Raw genomic sequence first — 21,024 nt, 5'->3', positions numbered from 1 at the left:
AAAGAGTGCCAGGAATCTCTGTGACTCAGCGGCATGATGCCCCTTGTTGGTCTCACTGCTGTGTTGTGGCACAGCATGATCCTCACGCCAGACAGTGCAGTGTTAATTGTCACAATATTTACCTTAATGTTTCACTTTCAAGCCTTGTGGGCCTGATTCTCCACTGCCCTATGCCTCATATTGTCATTTACTCCTGTGCAAAGTGGATGTAGAAAGCAAGTTGATTGGGTAGCAGTTTGCAGTCACCTTGCAGAAATGTAAATGGCTATGCGTGGCACAAAGTAATAGCAATTTAAGCCCACTGTTCTTTGGTTTATGCAAAGTACACTGTAGTCAGTGTGAATAGGATCAGTTCCATAATGCACAATGACACATTTTAAAGCCACACAGTATTTATAAGGAAAATGGCATTTTAAAATTCATCTAACCTGCTTTAATCATACACAGAAAAAATGATTATAGAGACTCTTCTACAAAGTAGGATTACTAACTAGAAAGTGTGATATGACTTTAGAAGAACATTTTCCTCACACAGAAGCTAAAAATGACTCTTTCTGCAGGATCAACTACCTTATAACCCTTTTCTGCAGCATGTCTAGCTGATAGCTTTTCAAAAATATCAAAGAAATATCTGAAAAGTCAGTTATAGAGTGTGGAGAAGTGCATTTTTAATATGGATAAAAATATACCGTTCTCCGCCTGGTCAATGAATATGTATAAAGTACCGTACTAACTCTGCAATGAGGTTCTACCTATATAAAGCCAATGAGTGGTTAAATAGTCTAGCCACTTTACTACGTGGAATTACAAATTTTAATTTGGCTCTTTATATCACTTGTATCATGTACAAATAAAATATAATTCTTTTTATAGTGATTAAATTTAAAATCTGTTATACAGAAGATTAGTATTATCTAGTGTGTTATTTAAGAGGATATAAATTAGTGGAGAACATATAATTGAATTATTATTTTTAAATTAGTAAAGGATACGAGCTTTTTAGACAAAACAAAGACTGTGTAATTGAGTAGAAATGACTATTACATACCAGTTCTATTATTTACTGAAGTCATTTCTAAAAATCCAGGCACTCCTTCATGCATTTCCTCCTTAGCTGATTAAAGTTGACACAACCTGTATAGAATATATTACCCTCTAAAACTTAGTTATACTTCTGCTGATGAAAAAGTTCTTACCAGGTTAGCTAGCATGTAGTGATAACCTCTGGAATGTTTACCAAGGATTACAACCTGTGTGTAGAAGAAATAACATGTATCACTTAATGTAAAAGAATGAGTCTCAACGAGCATAAGGAAAAAAACAAAAACAATGAACATTTTAGGAACACAGGACCCACTTCCATTCAAATTAATGACAAAATCTCATTGTCTTCATTGGAGGCTGAATTGGGCCTATATACTGTCCACTTAGGGTGACCAGATGTCCTGATTTTATAGGGACAGTCCCAATATTCAGGGCTTTGTCTTATATAGGTGCTATTACCTCCCACCCCGTCCCGATTTTTCACACTGGCTATCTGGTCACCCTATGCCCATAACTTGGTTTATTAATAATTCGTGCAACTGCGACCTAGCTCATGGCTACCTGAAGCTTTTGTGAGGACCTTCTGTGAAAGTTCCCCAACCAGCTCTGTCTCTATCAGCAATCTCCCCTTCATTGCAACTAACCCCTGCATCCAAGCAGCTAACTAGGGAGAGGTAGGAATTCGTTGACCGAGTGGGGTGCAGAGTAGATGGGAATTGCAGAATCAACAGGTTACTACAGAGAATATAACTGAGAGCTCAAGAAAAGATGATGCCACAGTAGGATCATGTGGCCTATGTAGCCACATAGGACTCCAGTTCAAAATGCCCAGTAGGAACTGTCAGACATAAGGAAAGCAGAATTGGACCAATGGACTCCGGAGGCTTAACAGTAGCACAGACAATTCCTATCATAAATGGATAAGTATCTTGCTAACTGAACATGGGAAATCATTTTTTAACCAGCAGTTGTTTATGGATTCCAGTCTTAGAATGAATGATTTCATTTCTTAAAAGAAAAAAATTTCTCATAGGAAAATTTTATCAAAGAACTGTTCTTCTCTACATGATTTCAGCCAGCTTCATTTTATTAGCTTTCTTGGTGTTATTTCTTGCTAGAAGAGACAGGAACAATATTTGCCATCTGCTGTTTGAGTGACCACTAATCACACAAAGATCCTGGTTGTGGGTTTTTTCAGTGCAGTCATTTTTGTGAGTAAACAGTGAGCACGTTCATATTTCCCTTGCCTGTATTATGCCCACCTCTGTGCTCAGACAAAAGCAAGCTGCTGGTGGTAGTCTGGAACCTCTGCAGTTGTTATAAAAGGACATGCTGGGTACCTTATTTGTGGGAAAGGGGAACACAGGTGTGAGAGAGAGGTATGGCAAGGCAGTTTTGCCAGCATCATCATCAACGCCCAGCATCAGTTACAATCAAGAAGGGAAACAGAAGAGAAAAGCAAAGACTGGCAAAGGGGAAAGGAAAAGCCGTGCAGCCAAAGACGGCCCCCAAGAGCTCATGGATAGAGTGGTGGGAGGCTGTGGTTTGAGATCTTGTAGCAGCTGAGTTTTGCCAGTGAGGCGTAAGCGTCTCTCTTTCACCAGAGGAACGTGCAAGGGCAAAGCCCTACCATCACCGATGAGAGCCGGGCACACCCAGAGTACAATGCGGAATCCTAACTCTGGCAAAGTCACCTGGGCTATCATAGCATCCCCCCTGTCAAACTTTGGTATCAGCTTAATTATATCTGCTCAGTAAATAGGTAACACTCTATTCCCCCACACACTTAGTTGGCCCCTGTTTACTTTGCTCCTCGTTTGTGGAGTACATTAGGATACGTGAAACAATCCATCAGCTGACTTTGTGCTGATTAAACTCTACAAAATGTCACTGTCACAATTATACCACAGCAGGGCACAAATCAAACCAAGGGGCTTCCTGCTACATGTCTACATGTCTTTGGGAAAGCTGTTCCTGACATTTCAACATTGGGTGCCAACGTTATATTTAGGCACCTAAGTAAAGATGGCCCAATTTTCAGAGGTGCTGAGAACCCTCAGCTCCCACCGACTTCCACTGCAGTTGTGCAAGCACAGACAAGGCGAGAACTGGCCCTGTATGTCTAGGTCTGAATTCTGGTGATGCACAGGGGACAAAGAGGATGCAGCCGGATAAAAAAGCCCCATGCAGGCACCCCTATGTGCAAGTGGAGCAGTTTGGCAGACAGCGTGGTACACAAGAAAACAATAGGAAATGCACCATTAGCTGAGTGGTTGTGGTCTGTAGGGAAAAAAGGAGGGTGACTAGGTCCTACCCCTGTCTGGCTAGCATGTGTTCTATCATTAGCTGTACTCACAAGCCAGCCCTGATACCATTCGGCGCATGCTGAGAAAGGAAGCAAAGCACTCCCCAGCTTCAGAGGTGCTGAACAATTTTTATATGCATCCGAAGAAGTGGGCTGTAGTCCACGAAAGCTTATGCTCTAATAAATTTGTTAGTCTCTAAGGTGCCACAAGTACTCCTGTTCTTCTTTTTGCGGATACAGACTAACACGGCTGTTACTCTGAAACCAATTTTTATAGTGGGGGTACTGAGAGCCATTGAACCAAACTGTAAACCCTGTATATAATGGAAACCCCTTCAAGCCAGGGTGTGTGGCAGCACCCCTAGTTCAAGCACCTATGCCCATGTTGAATCACCAGTAATAAAAATTGTGCAGGTTAGATTGTGATTTTGCAATTCCATCTGTGCAATCCCATTGGCTTCAAATTATAACCTCAGCATCAGCAGTGCAACCCCATAGTCTTCAGGAAGAATTTGATCCTGCAATTACAAGTCAGTTCATCCTGCTGATTATGCATGAGACAGGATAGAATCAAGCTCACTCTCCTTTAGCTTTGTTGTGCTAACAGGAGTAAAAAGTAGTCAACACTTATATTTGTCACTATACAAATTAGCTGTAACACTGACTACACACAGCGAGCAGCTCTGTTGAGTAAGAAGGTGCCACTTTTAAACATACACTTTTCAGAGTATACTCAACCTCTAAATGGAAATATCCAGCATGCCACATTATCACAACTCTCTGGCTTCTGTATGGGTGACAGATAAAGGATCCAGATGCCACACTCTAGAAGACATCTTTCCAAAAATGCCACTTATCTCCTTGATAAGCTCAACTGACATTTGAGTCGATGCCTTTGGATATACTGCTGGGCTGGTTACAATACTTGAATTATTAAATTCCCAGTTGCCTCTTTGGACTGCCTTGTCCTTAATAGAAGCCATTTCTTTTAACTTCCCATTTAATTCTGAGGAATTTGCATACTTCCAGCAATTTGAAAATAAATTGCTAGACAGGTCCTCTTGAGAACTGTATGTACGCTCTATTGATAGAAAACATCTGCTTGTCTATACTCACATTTGTTTTCTATGGAAATCTGCATGCTCCCCTTAGATGCATTTGGCATACATGCTATTTGCATACTAAATTCTCTGTATGTTTGCATTTTACATTAACAGAGGTGATTTACTTTTGAAAGGTTAGAGGCAAAGGATTTTACACTTGTAAATCAAGAGCAACATTCTTTGACATTTTATCCTTAGTAATAAGTGAGGCTTTCGTTTTTCTGACCAGAAATGTGCATATTTCTGAAGAGACAACACCATGACACTAAAAGCCATATTCTGCCTTTGAACTCATGCCTGGGGTTTCCAGTGAAGTCAACAGGAATGTAGCAACTAGGAAACATAGTATGATGAAGCTGCAAAGCAGGGCACTACAACTCCCATCAGCCCCTTCCCCACTGCACTTCCCTTTCTCCCGGCCAGCAGACCTGAGGTCCATCAAGTCCAATAGCTGTCTCCATTAATGGCCAGAAATAATTCCGATTGCCCTAAAAAAAAACAACAAAAAAAAAAAACGGCCAAACTGCTTAATTCAAGCCTTAGTTTACAAAACAGGTTCCAGAAGAAACCCTGCTAATATTTATATTCAAACATTACCCAAGCATGTCAGATTATAATTAGATATTAATAATGCTTTTAAAACTCAGCACATGTGCTAGCCTAACCCTAAACAAGCAAATCCCATCCACAAACATTACAGCAATTTGAATGAAGAGTTGCTGGATTAGAAAGCATAGCAGAACCAATCACCCACATCAATGTGGCTCCTAAGGGAGTAAAAGAATGGATAAAGCTTTTCATGAAGAAGGAAAGCAGGAGTATAACAAATAAATCTCATCAACTCCTGATATATTGTGGAGCTTATATAGGAAGGAGGATATTGAATACTGGCACTGAATAGAATGTTAGGATTACAGGACAAGGATTTCACTGAACTACATGTCTTTGGGATGTTTCACTTCCTAGACTTAATAATGCTTTCACCTTGAGTGAAAGGAAAGCATAGAAAATTTGATACTGAACAAAGGAGGAGGAGAGGGGGAAAAATTGGTTAGAAAAAGTCATGAATAATTAAAATTCTGATCCTACCTACTTTTATCTTGTAGGTAGAAAGACTATGTCAGGTTTAACATACTGTCGCTACAAAGGTTTGTTTTTTTTTAATTAACCCTTAAAATATGTCACCAGCTAATAAGCAGGAAAATCGAAAAGTGTCCTAATTAAAATGTCCTGGGCTTTAGAGTAAATGTCTTGAGCTATTGGGCAGGACCAGATGTTGTTTATGCTGAATGGAGTCTTGGATTATGTACCATTTTTGAGCGATTACATCAGCCTTGCAAGTTGCTAGTCACTCACTTGCCTGGGGTGAATAATTTTTTTCGAATGGGTACATAAAATACCATTTGTTTATAATTATCATCAATCATCATGGTAATAAGGAGGCAAGTAGAGGTTGTATCTGGGCCGGTAAATTTTCAGTGCAATTTTCAAAGGCTGAATACAGAGATTAGCTAAATTTGCTGTATTTATTCCATGTTGAATTGCTACAAAACCACTTGGCATTTCTCTAATATTAATGATGAAAAAAGCATGCTCTTATGATTATGTGGCTACACAAATCAACTAGATTTGAGAGAGTAGCATACTTCCAAAGAAAAAGCTCACCAAAAAGCCCTGACTTCCTTTTCAGGCAGGTGGCGCTCTTCCGACAATACAATACGTCCTGTCTAGATGGAATGTGATATACAGTGCAGCTTCATGTGTTTCAGCACTAACAAATCATTTTGTGCAACAACCATATTATTTAGAGATATGGAACTAAATGGGAATAGTGGAGCTGAAACCCACATACTACAGGGAAGTTCACATCCAGAGCTGACCTTTACAGGCCTCTCTTGGGAATGGGTTGAACTGGAACAACATGGGGAGGATTCTGAGGAAGATCAGTGATCATTCTCAGAAAGAACATCTCTCTCAAATTGTCACTATCACGGTATGCAGGTCTGGGAGTGCGGGAAGAAGATGGGGGCAGCAATGTCATTTTTTGTGTTAGCCTGAAACTGACTCTCTTACTCTTTGACTCAGTTATTACTGACTGGTTTTAAAATTACTTCTGATTTGGTCCAGACAATAGGTTACTATTAACCTATTCATTTTCTTCCTGAGGTTTCAGAGTTGGAGCTGGTGGGAGGAGAAAATCAATGACTCGGTGACCAATAAATTGTCAAGTAGGGAAGGGGTGGTGGTGAGGAGTGTGTCCTTAAACCATGGTAGAGGAGACGGAACAGAAGAGAAATTGCTGGTGTGGCATGGACCTGGTGAGAAACCAGAGTAGTGAGGAAGTAGAGGGAGGAGGTGAACATAAACAGTGGGGCAGAGCTAAGGAAAGAGGGGATGGGGGAAATCCGGAACCTGGAGAGGGAAGCAAAAGTGGCTTGGAGGGAATGGAGAAAGAAGAGGAAAATATGGAGAGGCAGGCAGGAGCAGCATAGGTGAGGGGGACCAATCAATACTTATTTTAAGTATTTTTTAAAAGCTAAATATCACTGTTTTGTTTTTATTTCAGAAGGCGAATGCCCCACAGGAGGAGGAGAGAATTTTTTTTGCTGTTGAGCTGGAGGGAATTATAGCAATGGTCAAAATCCTTTCCAATTATACAGTAAAATATATTTAATCAGCACCTCTCTTTCAGCAATAAGGCAAAGGACTACATAGGCATGAGCCCTCCTTTCTCTCCTAGAGGTGGTCCAGCCATGTTATGGATGAGGCAAAAAGGTAGAGCAATGAAAGGAAGCTTCCATTGCAGATGTTGTATTCACTGAAGAAAATACACCAATTCTGGAAAATCTTCTAGAATTATTACAGTTCTCATGGGCTTGGTGAATCCCAACCCACCCAGTCGGCTGTGTCAATTAAAGAGGATACAATTATGTTATTACCTAGATGAAAACATGTGGTGGCCCAGACAGTGGTGAAAGGCAAAGTACAAAGTCTGATTAATACTTGTTTGGGTTTCGTCTTCCATTCTAGTTACTTGAATCCATCTCAATCTAGTCAGTTCATCATGTTTAACAACATTATTTATCTATCTTTACTTTGAAAAAGTTGAAAACTAAATTCAGGCCATATGAGTGTAGAAATCTGTTGCTTTTTTGTTAGACTGACTGAGCTAAAGGTCATAATCCAGATATTTATGAGACTGTTGTATCTTTCCATCAGATAAAACACTGGAGATGACTGGCAGTGCTGCTATAAAAGGCGGCCTACAGATTTTTCCTGTGGTTTTCATAAGTGACATCTCACAGAAGTATGCCACTTAAATGGAATGACAGCAAAAGATGGGACTTACTGTAATGTATCTTTCCATTTCTACTATACCAGGGAATGATGAGGCTGTTTTAACTCTTGTACTGTTACTCTGATGTTAAAGAAGGGGGAGGATACCCAGATTTTAAAATGTTGTAAATAGGAGTCTTGGTGTCAAACAGTTTTCATTTTGAAGGGGCTTAATATTGAGATAATACTTAACATGAAGTTATGCATTTAGTGATTTGGGCCCCAATCCTGCAAAGATTTACACACATGTTTAACTTAAAACATGTGAGTATTCCCACTGACTTAAGCACATGCCGAAGTCTTTGAGGATTGGGGCACTGGTACCTAAGTTGCGGCAGTAGCAATCCCCCATCCCCTGCTTTGGAAATATTTAATGGCAGCACTGCACCAGTAACTGATGTAATAACTAGAAGCACGTGTATGGCACTTTTCGATTCCACAGCACTATGCAAATGTGAATGACATGGTCTGATGTTTTTCAACAGCAAAACAAACAAACAATATGGGCCAAATTTTCCACAGGATGGCAAGCGGCCAACTTTGAGGTGGCAGGGACTCTCAGCCATATCAGATGTCATATTAAATGCACTCAGCAGAGATCTCTAAGTCTGGCAGTTCTGTTTGAACAGTACAGCTGATTTTACATCTGACTCCACATACAGCAGGTCAATAAACCAAATAAGCTATGGGGCACCCAACCCTACTCTTGTCTCCTCAGGTCTGGCTATGGTACAGAAACAATCTTTTGGGCCCCAAATGGACTGAGCCTCATTCATATACTCAGGCTGGAATCTGAGTGACATATTTGTGATCCAGGAGAATTTTCTCCATCAGGGCTGATTGACTAGGGTTTTCCCCCCCTTACTTTGGACAGTGATCATCTGGTGGGACATTAATATTTATAGGCACGCTAAAGGCGGGGGGGGGGGGGGGGCCACGTCATTCTTCAAGAGGGCTGAAAACAGCTTGAGATGTTAGGGAGTTTCCTGTAGCTACTGAGTCTGGCAAGACTTAGAGACACTCTGGACATAAGTGAGATTGTATTTATGACATCTCAGCTTGTTAAGACTGAGTCTTTTCTTAGAGATGTTGGTTGTCTAGTCGCCTTTCTTAAAGCTCAGATCTTGGTTTGGGTGCATGCTGGTTTGTATTGCTTGTGCTGGAAGGATTTCGGGTGTGAAGATGACTATAGGTACAGTATGTCTGTGATGGGGTGTATCTACCTCACACTGACCCAGCTGGGATTAACCTCACACTGTGGGCCAAAGAAGCCATGCCCCCTCACCCTACTGGGCATGCTCAACCTGGAGACAGATATAAAAGGGAGTGGCCCAGCTCAGTTTGGGCTGGAGGAGGGGGAGGGCAGATGTGAGCTGCAGGCTCCTGCCAGGGACTAGCTGGAGCTGTGGACCATGGAGGCCAAGCCAGTGAGATCGACAACAGAATCCCTGCTGATGCCAGAGGATAAGGAGTGAGCTGAAAGGCCGACACCCCCAGGAGAATTGACAGAGCAGGAATCAAGGGGAACAGGGACAGGGACGGATAGCTCAGTGGTTTGAGCATGGGCCTGCTAAACCCAGGGTTGTGAGTTCAATCCTTGAGGGGGCCATTTAGGGATCTGGGGCAAAAATCTGTCTGTGGATTGGTCCTGCTTTGAACAGGTGGTTGGACTAGATGACCTCCTGAGGTCCCTTTCAACCCTGATATTCTTTGATCCTATTAAGGATAGGAAGTGACCCAGGAACGTGACTGTTAAAATAGGAAACCCAACTGAATCACTGATTACAGGTTTCACAGGGCCGTGGGTCAGGACCTGGTGGAGAAGGGTGGGCCTGGGTCACCCTATCCTGTCCCACACCCACCACAGGATGTGGGTGCTGCTCAAGGACTCTGGCCGCTAGGCCCCACTGCCCTGCTAGGACAGCCATATCTACTTGAGCCATAACCCCTTATTTGTCCCATGCGACCTGATCCCTGGTGATGGGGTATATCTATCTGGCAACAGTGCCCTGTATATGAAGTTGATTTTACCTGGTATTGGATTGACTGGTTGAGGAGTTGTGGCTTGTGAGGCAACACTGGCAGGGGTTGGCAACGTTCGGCACGCGGCTCGCCAGGGTAAGCATCCTGGTGGGCCGGGTCAGTTTATTTACCTGCTGACGTGGCAGGTTCGGACGATCGCAGGCCCCACTGGCCGTGGTTCGCCGTCCCGGGCCAATGGGGGCGGCGGGAAGCCGCGGCCAGTGGGAGCCGCGATCGGCCGAACCTGCCACGTCAGCAGGTAAATAAACTGGCCCGGCCCGTCAGGGTGCTTACCCTGGTGAGCCGCGTGCCAACCGTTGCCGACCCCTGGTCTAGGGCATGGAATTATTCCTCTCTGGGCTTCAGGACCTTATATCAGAGAAAACAGGGCCTCAGGGACTATTGAGATAATGATTCAGTATATTACTTCAATACAAGCTGCAATCGAGGTCCTCTAAACCAAGTCCAAGTACGTAAGATCAAATGTTCGGCTTGTCTTGAGGTCATCTGCAGTGTGCCTTATCTAGCTGAGTGTCTAAGACTGAAGAAAAGGGGCAACTGAAAAAGCCCTTCTCAAGCTGAAAAATGGCCACTTATGCCACCCTATTTTTATACATATTTTTATATGCCTGCTGCTGATGCTTTGTAAGAGCTGTCTGTGTTTCATCTCCCGCAGTGGACAGTCTAATCTTAAGAAAGATCTATTAATCTTCTACATCATTATCATACATACAAAGGGCAAATAATCTAGGGGAATAGTATGTGACATCCAAGGTATAATCTTTATTTAATATATTATTCAATTTATTTTGCATAGGTCACTTCTCAGCATCCAGCTAGTAGTACAACAAGCGGGAAGAGTGCAGAAGATGAAAAGCCCTTGTAAAATGGGAAACTTCTTCCCTTGAGGTGAAAATGATTTAACTATCAAACCAGGAATCAGTGCTTGCTTCTATCAAATGCAGGAGGAGCCACTTCGTTACATCACCAGAGTAATTTCATTACTTGAAATTGCAGTACCCATTCCCCCAACATTATCTAAAGCACAAATATGTTTTGGTGGCAAGATCAAGGTCCCATCAAGTGCTCTGAATACTTATTCCATGCTGAATTACCCCTGACCAAATATCCCCATAATATCAATTTTTGCCAATATCATATAAGGCCTGTGTTGGTCTTTCTGTCACTCCATGTTCACTGTCACCACGAGATTAAATTTCCAAAAGAGAGCAGTACAGGGTTGCAGCATTTTGTGGCAATGAAAGGCATGCCACAACTAGCAATGACATGTCACAACTGAAATGTGATATGTGACATGCCTTTGATTTCACTAAAATGAACCCCCCTCCACATTCCACAGAAGCAGCTTCCATCATGTGTTCTGTCCTCTCATACCGGGAGTCAGATAGTGATCCCAACACTGCTGGCAATTTATTACCCTACACCAGTGTTAATGGGGAGCAGAATCTAGCCTCCAGGGATTCTGATACTGTTAAATAAGGTAAACAATATTTTCAGTTTGTATTAGTGAGTAGTACTCCATTATACTTGGGTTAAATATTCAATGAAGACTGTATTCAAATATTTAAATGATGATTCCAAACATATAGTTTGACACAGATGAAAAATAACTGCATAGCTGGATGAGTATAATCCATCCGCTGTTTCATTGATTTAGTGTCCTCTACGGAGTGTCACAAATGTACGCTCTGCCCTGTCTCTGATTGCCAGATTTTGTATTTTCATACAATATACGAGGTAGTGGAAAGTAGCATAAAAATCCATGCACTCATTCATCTATGTCCTCATGTGTCTATGGATTTTGCCTGCTCAATTCTGCTGCCTCACATGCACTTGTTATTCCACCTCAAAATTGGAAGCCTGCCTTTTTAATCAGGTATTATATGAAGAGCTGTCATTGTGGGTGTCAAACCCTTTCTCCTTTAGTGGGATGTAACATCACAGATAGAAGTCATAGGGATCTGGTGAGCCCCTCCTTCTGAAGGATGGCTCATGTATTAAGCATGGAGCCTCTAGAGGATATAACTTGTTCCAATGTTGTTATTATCTATCTATCTCTATATCTATACACACACACACTATGTTCACATCAGAGGGGCAGAATTGGTCCCTTACTGAATTGGAAATTTTAGCATTTGCTTATAAAAGACACCCTGTTGCGGCATGAATAAAAAATTTTCATCTCCCAGTCAGGTGATGGCTAGGCATTATGGTCTTCTTAGGTCAGCACTAGGAACATATGAAAGCACTATTGCTCCCCCCTCCATTCTTTCCTTCTAATAGTTCCTCTCTGTAAACAAGTCAGTGTTTCCTGATTGAAGGCCATGAAATGGAAGGTGCATTTACTATCTGGATATGTATTTATACTTGGTGCTTTTTAGAAAAAAAAAATCACCATCCAACACATAGGTTTTGAGGGCACAGTATTCTTCCCCATTTTCTTACAATTTGATGTGTGTAAGGAATTTATTTATTTATTGTGTTCTAAAACAGTCTCCCCAAACCTGTTTATGTTCCACTTCCTTCTTTTTGGGAGTTAACAGTATAACCTGTTTATCCAAACTGACTGTATTCATATTGTTAAAGGACACATGCTACCTCAAAAGCCTCAGGGACCTTGAGGACACTGAGATGAAAAGATTTACAATCCATAGTAACTGACATTCATAATCACAATAGTTTACTCTTCAAGCCAAACAAAATTCATTAAACCACCTCTCCTTTAAATCAAGGGCTTTCTTTGTCTAGACAGATGAGAACAGAAAATAATAGAGTTGTACCTCTCAGCACTGCATCTATCTCCACAGGCCATGTCCTTCTGAACAAACACCTTGATGCCAAAATCAATCAAAAACAGCAACTACTCTTCACCATTCAAAGCCATTCCACTCAAACCAAGATCAGAAGCAGAAGTTTGTTACAATGTATGACAACGCCTTACTAGGAAATAGAAAGGATAAACAAAAGGGTAGGCACATAGTACTTGTTGGGGAGACATCTTTGTCCCTTATCCTGCAAAGGGATTCCCAAGAGTAGAACCTTACTCCCACTGGGGGGGGTTCCACTAAAGACAAATGCAAGTGTACTGTAGCTACTGTATGTGTGTTTTACTGTCTTTTTTTTTAAATGGCGAATTCCTCTTTAACTTTACAAGAGCAAATAATGAATTCAATAACATGCCAATTGTATTATGGAGGAGCTCTGGCAACTCCACAGTTATGCTTACATTGAATTTTCCACTTCAGCTAGGGTGTAAATCCCTTAATTAAACACGCTCATTTGCAGCAGTTATTCTCAAACATGGACTATTTCAGGAAGAGGACACGCTTTAATTTCCTAGGTGCTTCTTATGCTGATTAGATCCTTCTTTGGAGAATTCTAATAGATTGAAAATCCACTCCCTTTTAAAATTTTCCCAGAGATTCTCATGTGTTCTCAGTCCTCTGTAACCTCGCAGTCTCAAAAGTCAAACTTAAAATTTCATGCAGGGCTCGAGCCTACAGAAAAGCACAGCCCAGAATAACGTCGGGGGGAAATTTCAAACAGCCTTACATTATTTAGCTTGTTCGCCATAACTGTTTTATTCTTCATTTTGAAGGCTGACAGAACACTACAGCTTTGCAGAGGACATTTGTTCTTTGACACTGCCTCCCTTGCTCACTAGCTCTCCTGCTCAGCTTCCTTTTTTTCCCCATGGTTACAACCTTTATTGGCCTAGAGACGAGTGGATGGTCCACTGGTTAAGGGTGCTAGCCTGAGACTCGAAGGACTGAATTCCCTGCTCAGCCACAGGCTTCCTATGTGCATGTCATTTAGTTTCTCTGTGCCTCAGTTCCCCATCTGTAAAATGGGGATAATAGTACTATCGTATTTCACAGGGTGTTGGGAGTATGAATACATTAAAGTTTGTGAGGTGCTTTGATATGGAGAAAGGCAGAATCTGGCCTGAGAGTTATAGGGCCTGGCCTACAAAGAGAGATTGAAAGACTTAGATATGGACAATTTAGAAGTTTACCTTTATATCTGTAGAACAGAGGGTAGAATTTAGCCCTATTAGACTTCGTGCAGGAGAAGTCTCATGGAACTAAATCATGCCACTACTTTCCAGTCTCCCCCTGAAGTTTTGATACCTTGTGGAACCAATTAATCAAAAAGTATGGTGAGATGGTAATATGCATTGCAAACCCCAGAGAATCTCTGAAAACAGAGCCACAGTGCAGGTACTTCTCTTTAACCCCACACAAGGCAACATTCTGCTAAAGAGGAAGTGGATTGTACTAACCATAGCTATTGTGCTACACAAAGACATTGTCATGCACGGCCCAAAGAGAAGGACCTCTGCTCATTCTTGGTAACAATGAGCGCTGCAGTCTTGGCTACTTTAAGCCCAGTTCCCATATGTTGCAATATATTCAAAGCTTAAGGGACCTAATTCTCCCCCCATTTGCCTCACTCCGACACTGGTGTAACTTCACTAAAATTTCAGTTTTCTATTTAAAGGATGGCACAAATCACTTAATTAAATATGATCATTAACAGAAATCATTCTCAAACGTGGACTACTTCAAGGAGGAAGACAATCTTCAGTTGGTTTTGGTACTATTCAGACCCTTTAAAGCCTTCTCTGCAGAATTCTAATAGATTTAAAATAACTCCTAAAGATTCCAGCTGTTTTATATTGCTGTACGTTTGATGAGAAGTTTATCCAAAATGTTTAAGTCATATGTTTAAAGTCAATTGTCTGTACGGGGAAATGTCCCTAGTGCATGCACATACACACAAAATCTTTTCAGGAGAGATATAAAATACCAAAGAGACGTACATCTAATTTATTTCCCCTCTTCATTGCATGCTATCTTCCTATTGTTGGGAGATTAACTCTAAAATACTTTTGCATCCCATCCGTATTTCACAGCAATCACTGTAATCATAGCAGTAGCTCTAAGATTTGAACTGGAGTCCTTGAAAACACAGAACTCTGCTTATATAACGCATTACTGCATTCAGAAACCATGTCAGCCTTACTCCAGACTATTATTTGGATATAACCCAGAAGTGTCGCAGTAATTTAGTCCCAATGCTCACATAAGAATCTTTTTAAAAGGAGTTTGTACTGCAGAGAATTGCCTTCAAGCAGACTGAAAAATACTGAGCCACGGCCATCTTTTCTTCCTTTTAACATTTACTTTTTTTAGATCTTATGAAATTAAAAAAAAAAAATACATTGCAACCTCTGAGAGGAAAGCCAGGGTTTTGTCATAGAACTTCACTATAGAGATTAACAACAACTGGAATTAAATGCAATTTGCTCATTTCAATGCATTGAAACAGTTGAGAGGTTCATTGTGCTTCACTATAAACAGAGCTCTGCAGTATCTGAGTTCTCTGTATAACTGGGCATAAAACCTGAACCAGGAGAAATTATGAAGATTTAATTCATTTTTGTTAGACTTCTATACTGCAGTGTAGCCATTTTTACTAGTATGAGGTAGTAAGTTACAGCCATGTTTTTCTTTAACAACTTTAAGGTTACTTGTGATTTCCCAGGAGATAAGGAATACTGGGTATTTTTAAGGGATCGTGTATTGTATATTGATAATATCTTTGTTCGTTATTATATTTTGGCAGAACCAGATTCCAACAGCAAATATTTAAACATGCTTACACACCCTGACAAAGTGGGTCATGCATGTAACAATATGGGCCTATTTTTCCTCAGGTAGTATATCGTTTCCTTTTAAATTGTGGTGCCATTTTCATTCTCAAAATTTGTTGAGCAAGCTGGTTGCTGAGCAATCGACTAGTCACATGGTCTTGTCCATAGAACTTGCATGAATGGAGGAACATTTAGGTGAGGACATAAAGGATTAAACCAGTCTAAACAAGGAGCCACACCAATGAAGCTAATGGATTCCACTGGTGTAAAATTGCGGCAAGTGAGAAGAGACTCACGCTGAAAGGAGATAAATGTAGATAGACTAAGGATGATTGGTTTGCAATGGGATAGTACTTAACTACTTCGGGGCCTGATCCAAAGCCCTTTGAAGTCAACTGAAAGACCTCCCTGAAGGCATTACGATTTACACTGTGCTGTTATAATGTTCCAGGGAATTCACACAGGAACATCAGGATGTAAGTGGGACTTTGAACAGCACTGCAGGTGCCTGTTCCCACCCTCTCTGACACTTTGCACAGCAGTAATGCAATTAGTCCTGACTTGGTCAGCACTGAGGAGAGACGTAAGTTCTTGTGCAGCTTTGTGCCTATTGAGTTAGGGTCTCCCCCCACTCATAAATGAGATCACAAGCATACCAGCACCACTATGCCGTCACTGGTTATATGTATTGTCTGTTTGCACAAGAGTATTATACTATTCCTATTCTAATATGGCTAATGTCATTCTGAGGTGTATGAACAAGCGTGTCTTATGTAAGATAATTATGTAATTGTCCCACTCTACTCGGCACTCAGCTGGAGGACTGTGTCCAGTTCTGGGAGCAAAACTTTAAGAGAGCTGTGGACATATTGGAGAGAGTCCAGAGGAAAGGTTAAGAAAAAGTGAACATTTTTAGTCTTGAGAATAGAAGACTGAGGAGGGACCTGATAACAGTATACAAATACATTAAGGGCTATTATAAAAGGGATGGTGATTGATCGTTCTCCATGTCCACTGAAGGCAGAATAAAAAGTAGCCAGTTTAATCTGCAGCAAGGGAGAGTTAACATAGGTTAGATATTAGGAAAAACTTTTGAACTATAAGGATAGTTAAGCACAGGAAGAAGCTTCCAAGGGATGTTGAGGGATCCCCATCACTGGAGGTTTTTAAAACCAGGCTTAGACAAACACCTGTCAGGGATGGTCTAGGTGTACCTGATCCTGCCTCAGCACAGGGGGCTGACTCGATGATCTCTTGAGGTCCCTTCCAGTCCTACATTTCTATGATTTTTGATATTATGTTTCCTTCCTCTCCCTGCAGGTGGTTCAACAGAGTTGTCTTGATAATGGTTGCCTAGGAAACTAATTAAGGAGAGACTTGGTTGGAAATGGAGTTGCAAGCATTAAACTCTATTTGAGAGACTGATGCAGAAATTAAGGTAATGCCTGAAAAGATGAAAGGATTTATCCTTTATTTTGGGAAGAAGAAAGAACTACACTAAATGTTTGGACTGTAACAAAGCAGCTTTTCATGCAGCACTGATTTTTAAAGGCTAAGAAAAGAGAAGTGGTGATACTGAGGAAGAGATTTAAAACCCAGGCTCTGTTTCGAGGTGGTACATGTGATGTGGAAAAGGTTCCCAGAGCAGTTAGAGATGGTTAGATGGTCAAACGGGTTGGTACAAATAAGATTGAATAGACAGGCTTTTAAGCAAGCTCCAACCAATTAACATGCTGTATGTGTGTTTTCTATTGTGTCATATATATCTTAAAAGCATTTTGTGTGAGTTTTGTTTGTGAAAGGTGCCAGCTTGGCACTCAAGTCTTCTGTCTACCTTTAGAACAGGTACAGCTGAGAAGCATCAAGTTCCCACACACTGCCCTACTAATATACATCAGGTCTGACCACATCAAACAGTGAAAGGATACCTCAGTAGCAAAGGGGCCCATTTGACCTTTTGCCTGTCTACTGAGATTCCAACACGGGTAACAATTAGTAGAAGTGGTTTATATAATGTGAACACTGTTTAAATAATGAAAGGGGCACAAAGATTTTTTGGCCATCCTTGGTAAGAGTAACCAAACAGGAACACAAGACTTCTTGTCATTGAAAAAGCAGCAAAAAATGGCTATTTGTACAACAAATACACCTATTTACAGACACCTATTAATTAAGGTTCAAACTAGGTAGATATGTCTATCACTCAGGGAATGAGCTATCAATTCTAATTTCCTTCCAGTTAATTCAGGGTAATTCCATTGACTCCATATTTTGGCCTATCGTACACTTAATAACTTAATAACTATATACAGATCTATACTATATATAAATAGATCTATTTGTGTACACTTATGCAGTGTATGTAGTATGGTAAAATATGCAATATGTCAAAAGCAGATGCATAAATATGTGCGTGCATGTGTGCACTTATGGCTAATGATTATAAATTATTAGTACAAAATTGTTAAATGATGCTAATACAGAATAATAAAATCTTAATGGTGACATCAGGTTGTAATCTCTTTGGAGTGGAAAATGTGATTTGTGTTGGAAATGGATCTTTAACTGTACAGCACCGTGCACATTATGATGCTATATACATTAAACGTGATTAATAATCATATTAGCACTGAATTGCAATTCTACTGGTTTTCTCAATCATTCTATTTCGAAATCTGTTCAGCTCCATGGTGACACTACCTTAAATCACTCTGCTGTAGGAATAACATTCTGATTGTTAAATTCTTGTCATTCTGAATCTGGGAAATCTTATGAGAGCTAGATGATGGCTTTCAGAAGGCATTAGCATTTACAAGATAGTAATTCCACCCATAGGAATGTGTGAAATGTTTTATATGTGCAGAGGATTAGCCCGATCTGAAAAGGACATTTGCTTCTCTCTAGTTTAGACACTGTGTCTGTGGCTCATTATTAGTTTAATACCTGTTAGTAGCATTCCCTTTGGGCAGAAATGGCTGTTGACATTGGCACATGAGCACACTCGCTCACCTTCCACAATTTTATTGGCTAAAATCCAATGGAGAGGGCTGCTGACCTCAGGAGACCCCCTTTTCTCCACAGTGGAGGCTTCATATCCAGCATGATCACCTCAAAGAAGAGACCAATACTATACTTGTAAATTCTTCCCCCCTAAAATGCATTTATGGGCATTTGAACTGGTCAAATCTGTGTGGAAGGATGACGGATAATCTTTTGGTGACCAAGTTTCTAGATCATTATGGTCATGGAAATTAAATGGGTCAGTCACGGAGTGACTTATAACAAGAGTCTGCATATACTAGACAGCCCTCAAGGCCTCACCCTGAATCCCTTACGCAGGCAAATCAAGGTCCCCACAGAATATGATATCCTGGTCCATGACTCCTCTGTGGCACAAAGCCCTCAGAACCTCAGCAGCACACCTCAGCTCTGTGACAGCAGTGGAAATACTCACTGGGTTGAGGAAGAGACCAATGGGACACCTGGAGAAAATAGAGCCTAAGGATACCCAGCCCTTTGGTGTCTCCCACAAACATGCCAGTGTATTTATGGGGCAATTATTACATTTTTTAAAATTGCATGGAAAATACGGACAGGCCAGTACAGTAATTATGGTATATGTTATATACACCTAAAGCATACATGACTTGCAAGGTTGGATTTGGATTAACTTTGCACTTGGATATTTTTCCTGATAATTTTTGGTGATTTTTTTAAACTCTAATATAAATGATGCATTTTTTATATTTATTCTTAAAACACCAAAAACCTGGGTGCCTTCTTGCAGTGATCACAGTACACCTTACTGAGGACTGAATGCTTCTACAAAGTAATACAGCAATGGCAATATTGAAAAACTTTAGATCTTCTTAATCTTAAAATTTCAGACTCAAAAATCAAATCAGGTTATATACTTCCACTGCAGAGAAGTCAGTCAGATTCCCCTTTGTGTTCCTAGGGACACTTTACTTGAAGGCTTTTTACCAATTTGACCATTATTTAAAATTTTTGTGCATTATAGTCCTTCCTACAGTATTACTTATGTTTTGTTTGCAAGAGGCGTCCACTCAATACTGAGATTGCCTTGGAGCCTAACCTTTATGATTTTGTTTGGAGATAGTCTCCTTTTGATAAAAGCATATATTCTCTGAAATAAACAAGTCTTTTGTAATGTTTCACCATTTTGATCCTGAATGATTTTCTTCCGTCTTATTTTCCCTTCGGGGATTTGCTTCTAAATGGACACTGAGCCACTCTAGTCTGAAATACGACTTATCTTGGGAATAAGAAAACCATATTTCTGAACCTGAAGACTTATTTCTAAATAAACAGTCAAACTCTAAAGCCTGCTGCTATTTTCCAGAACCAGATGCCTTTTTTCATGACAATAAAATCGTTTTATATCTACCCCTGAAATAATATTGGAATATTTTGGCATCAAGGAACAAGAAGAATGGGGAGTTCATGAATGTTACAGAGAATCAGTTTTAATACAAGCATGGGTGAAAGACAACTAGAAGATTTACTGGGTTCCACAGATACAGGACCACATCTATGGCTAAATATTAACAATAATGTGAGAAACAGTGATTGGATGGCAATATGAGTAGTAAATTACATTTGTAAAAGACAAAATCCGGTGAAATGCAGAATATATTAGACTAGGTTTGGCAATTTTTATTTGAAAGAGGGACGATAGATGGCAAATGGGTTAAATGTCTAAGGAGATGGTGGAGGTGGCTCAAGAGGAGTGTACAAAGAAATCTATTGAAAGGGACGGCTCAAAAGGAACCTTCATATAGAAATGGAAAAAAACTGTACCCAATATAATGCCAGAATAACACACATGTTTAACTTTAGATAGAGATTTATAATTACAGGCATGGGGCCTATTTTAGGGAGACTCTGGGATGGTTTCTTAAGACAGAAGAATGCCTATGAGTGGCCTTTGGCCCATGTTTTATTGTTTATTAGTACATATTAGTAAACAGAGAACCTGAGTCAGATCTTCTTGATCTCAGTGAAACCGTTTGTGGGGTCAGATACTATTCAGTGTAAGTAATACTTCAGAATCTATGTGGATAAATGATAAAGCATGAATGGTCTGAATGTTTCCAGGGGGAAAAAAAGATCAAGTGTGAGTATATTCACCAAAACTGAACTTTAAATTTGCTCTAGCAAGCATTTGCACCAAAAGCACTTCAACACTCACCCAATTAGAGATCAGAAACAGTACAATGTGACTTAACTGACCAATTACAACTGAGCAATAAGGCCCAGATTTTAACTATATTTAGGCGTTAAAATGAGATTTAGGCTCCTAAATCAGTTAGGCATAGTGACACTGAGCGTAGCAATGCCTAAATAGCTTTAAAAATCTGGGCCTAAGTGAATGCTCACTGGGAATTATTCATGATGAATTCAGACTTAGTAAAAACTCAAAATGACGACCTTTGTCAACATGTGGCATACCTCATCCAGTGCACTAAATGCCCCAGTGTGGGTGAAACCAGACAATCACTGTGCTCTCGAATGAA

At 40.5% G+C, this 21,024-nt stretch overlaps 1 protein-coding gene across 10 annotated transcripts in view; it reads right to left on the bottom strand.

Moving 5' to 3' along the window:
* GRIA3 (glutamate ionotropic receptor AMPA type subunit 3) overlaps positions 1 to 21,024 on the bottom strand; it is a 212,686-nt gene that overhangs the window by 100,319 nt on the left and 91,343 nt on the right. For all 10 annotated transcript variants that reach the window (XR_004647162.1, XR_004647163.1, XR_004647164.1 and 7 more), the window contains exon 5: positions 1,197 to 1,250. Coding sequence is in view for 7 of the 10 variants with exons in the window: in XM_034781955.1 (XP_034637846.1) it covers positions 1,197 to 1,250 (54 nt within the window). In the remaining 3 variants the exon portion in view is untranslated. The remainder of the gene's footprint in view (positions 1 to 1,196; positions 1,251 to 21,024) is intronic.

The sequence above is a fragment of the Trachemys scripta genome, chromosome 9, assembly GCF_013100865.1.
Source record: "Trachemys scripta elegans isolate TJP31775 chromosome 9, CAS_Tse_1.0, whole genome shotgun sequence".
Classification (NCBI taxonomy): domain Eukaryota; kingdom Metazoa; phylum Chordata; order Testudines; family Emydidae; genus Trachemys; species Trachemys scripta.
Note: the sequence above shows the minus strand (reverse complement) of the source record. Positions and strands in the feature narration are given on the sequence as shown.